A 3457-nucleotide genomic window follows, 5' to 3' on the forward strand; every position below is an offset into this window, starting at 1 on the left:
GCTGCTAGGAATCCTTATGATATCAATAAGATCTCCGGTGGTTCTTCTAGCGGATCTGCCACACTGGTCTCTGCAGGATTGTGTCCAGTTGCACTTGGTGTTGATGGAGGAGGTATTTACAAGCACCATTAGTCTTCAAATGAGCTTACCATTTATTATTTTCCTTTATAAAAATAATTGCACAAATTTTGCATTTTTTTTGTTTGAAAGAAGTCGTACAACTCTCTGATGTTGTGACCTCTGTTTAGGTTCTGTCCGTATGCCTGCTGCTCTTTGTGGTGTTGTTGGTTTCAAACCAGGATTCGGCCGTGTGTCTCATTCAGGGTAAATAAGTTTTATGGGCAAGATCTCATTTCAAACATTCAGTTTTTTTCTGTCTTAAAAATACTTGTTACTTTTTCGATCCTACATACTGTATTCCTCATTTTCTCTTCAGTGTTCTTCCTCTGAACTATACAGTAGGAATGGTTGGTGTATTGGCAGCCACAGTTGAAGACGCATTTATTGTGTTAGTATTTCATTCTTTTTCTTTGAGATTTATCATTCATTTTCACGATTGCTTGGGTTTTTCCTTCATAGCCGCAGTTCAAGCTATGTAGATAATATTACGCTTATTCAGTTATGCAGCTATAAGCAGCAACAGTCTGTCAGATCACCCCGTTTCTTTACAGGTGACATATTTAATTTTCATTTTCATTCATTCACTCATTATCTGAAAAAGTACCAGTATCACGAGTCAGGTGTTTCAACGAAACGCCAAACTTGAAAGAGAACATACCCGGCGGTTTACTAACTCCGCTTTTATCTTTTCAGCCTAAAGTAGATTTCCCACTTTTGAAGTTTACGAACTCAATTTCTAATATCAAAATGGCGAAGTATGGGGAGGTAAGTAGTCCATATCTTCAAGATTCTTGCCATGACATTTTATTTTATTCAAAAAACTTGACACATGCTTCATTCTTTTCCTTATTTCGTGTTGCTCAGTGGTTTAATGATTGCAAAGATGAAATAAAAAACTGCTGCTATGATGCCCTGGACTTGCTTAGCAAGACTTACGGGTGGAAGGTATTATCCTACATAACTTGCTCTCTAACTTCAATAATTGACCAGTAATGTGGTGACAAACATCAATACTTTTCTAATCTATCCTAGCCTTCTTCATGTGCAAGACTGTGGAGACAACCATACCCGAAATTGAAGCGATGCGTCTCGCACACTATATAACAATTGGTTGTGAATGTAATGCTTCACTGAACTCTCATTCAGAGAAGATGTATGTTACATCTCCCTTCCCGACATGATAACATTTACTTCATAAATAACTAAGAATTATGACTAACATAAGAAACTTGTGTTAAGCAGTAAGCGTTCAGAGTTAGGTTGGGACGCAAGGGTAGCACTTACTGTATATGCCTCATTTAGCAGCGGAGAGTATTTGAATGCCCAGCGAGTTAGGTATCTTTTGCACCCTCATCCTATTGCATTTCCATATAAATGCACTTAAATTTTCTTGTGCTTTACAACATAAAATGCTAGCAGTCTTTACATTTTAGACATAATGAATAATCTTTCATTAACAACGATCAGCATTCTAAGATATCTGTTTTTACACTTCACCTTTTTTTTCCGGCCGTACGCCTTGTAATATACTCCTTCTCAATTATCTGTAGAAATCGTCATATGCAAATTTATGCGAAGATCTTTAAGTCTGCCGATGTAATTGTCACGCCTACAACAGGGTATATCCTTGAACTTCCATTGCATTATACCTCTGCAAGTTTTCTAACTCCCAAAATTGCCCCCCCTTTCAGCTTGCTTACTTAGGTAGATTTCTGGAATTTCTTACAGATTTATTCTGCTCTTAACAGTGTCACAGCATATCCAATTACAAAAACTGCTATAAAATATGGCGAGTTTGACTACCATAACGGAGGTATGACAATTTAATTCTCAAGGGTCTGAACTTGGACATGTTTTGCCTACATTTTTTAAAATAAAGTCATGTAAAAATTGAACCATGTATTGTTGCTGCAGCTGCACTTGTACGGTATCAAATACTGGGGAACTTTCTTGGACTGCCTGCGGTGACAGTTCCGGTACGCACAAATCTGTTAACTTTCTTGGACGGCCTTCGTGTAACACAAACATTTGTTTTGCTGTCCAACCATATCCTGCTTCCTTTACTTAATTTTACATGGCTACGTACATTTTTATAGGTCGGATATGACAAATTTGGGATGCCAATTGGTTTGCAATTCATTGGGAGACCACATTCTGAAGCGACTTTAATCCATATAGCTTTCGCGATGCAGGTAGACAATTATATTTTAAATGTTTTGTAATATATTTTCCTCGCATCATGCTAACTACTTAGTTCATTTTACTGCTGCTCAACTAACCGAGGGTTTTTCCTTCTGGTGTCAGAGTTTGTGCATCTCAAGCTACAGAAAACCACAGGTTTTCTATGATTTGCTTGGTAAAGATGCAGTACGAGGACCAACAATAATGGAAGGACATCAAAACATGCTTATGATGCCTTCAACTTGATTTACTTGGTTATGCAATTCAATCAGTGTAAAGAGAGAACTTATACTTTGGTTAGTCTTTGGCGTTTGCAGCATTGGTGGCTTATATATAATTCCTACGCCATATCTAGCTGGTTAGTACACAGGAATAAGTACTTGAAATTTTGAATTTCTAAAAACTTCACACGGCACTTTTGTTATTTCATTCTTCAACTGGCAGTTTTTCTTGTCCTTCAGAGTTTAGACATCGATAAAAAAAATATTGATCCATTATCCTCGACTGTTTGTGCTATGAATTGAGGTTTTAACCAAAGAGGAGAAGAGATTTAGCAACATTTTCTGGATTAAATGGCTATATAACATCAGAAGGGCTTGCTAGATGTTTAGGCAGAGTAACTCGCTCAGGCTGGCTATTGAAGTTGTTTTCTATTCCAGTTCATTCCCATTTAAAAAGCTATTCATGACAGAATACTTTTGATAATTAAAGCCAAGGAAGAGCTACATTGTGAATTCTTTTTACAATGCAGCGAATGTTCAATGTAACATTAGCAAAATTTGTCTCGTGTCGCAATATCTACTATCACTCGTATGATCCGAAATCTGCAGCAGAAAATGTGCTTCTGAGTTCTGACTGTGCAAGTGTAAGTGGATCCCCTTTGAAGCCCATCGGTTATCACAAATTATTTTTTTCTTAACTGAACTCAAAGTTCAGTTGATTCGCAAAAAAATACTTTTAACCGAACTCCTTATATTAGAACAATACAAGTCCATAAGTTCGGTTCGTTCGCAAAATTATTAAGTTTTCTTTGTAACCGAACTCTACCTATAAGCCCAGTTCGGTTGATTCGCAAAATATGTTGAAGTTTGCGAACCAACCAAACTTCTAACACTAGGTTACTTTTAACCTGAAGTTCGGTTGGGAACTTGGTTGC

General features: G+C 37.1%; 1 protein-coding gene across 1 annotated transcript; it reads left to right on the forward strand.

The window, feature by feature from the left end:
* Window positions 1–6: 6 nt before the first annotated feature.
* On the forward strand, window positions 7–2860 carry LOC113337625 (fatty acid amide hydrolase-like; the record flags this gene model as incomplete). The annotated part of the gene is made up of 13 exons (XM_026583255.1): window positions 7–112; window positions 249–324; window positions 437–508; window positions 620–671; window positions 814–885; window positions 985–1065; window positions 1170–1273; window positions 1363–1455; window positions 1671–1739; window positions 1869–1933; window positions 2035–2096; window positions 2217–2312; window positions 2425–2860. Coding segments are annotated over 13 exons (1071 nt in total), but the record flags the coding sequence as incomplete, so codon positions are not given.
* Between the last annotated feature and the right edge of the window lie 597 nt (window positions 2861–3457).

The sequence above is a fragment of the Papaver somniferum genome, unplaced genomic scaffold (assembly GCF_003573695.1).
Source record: "Papaver somniferum cultivar HN1 unplaced genomic scaffold, ASM357369v1 unplaced-scaffold_16397, whole genome shotgun sequence".
In the NCBI taxonomy this organism is placed as follows: Eukaryota; Viridiplantae; Streptophyta; class Magnoliopsida; order Ranunculales; family Papaveraceae; genus Papaver; species Papaver somniferum.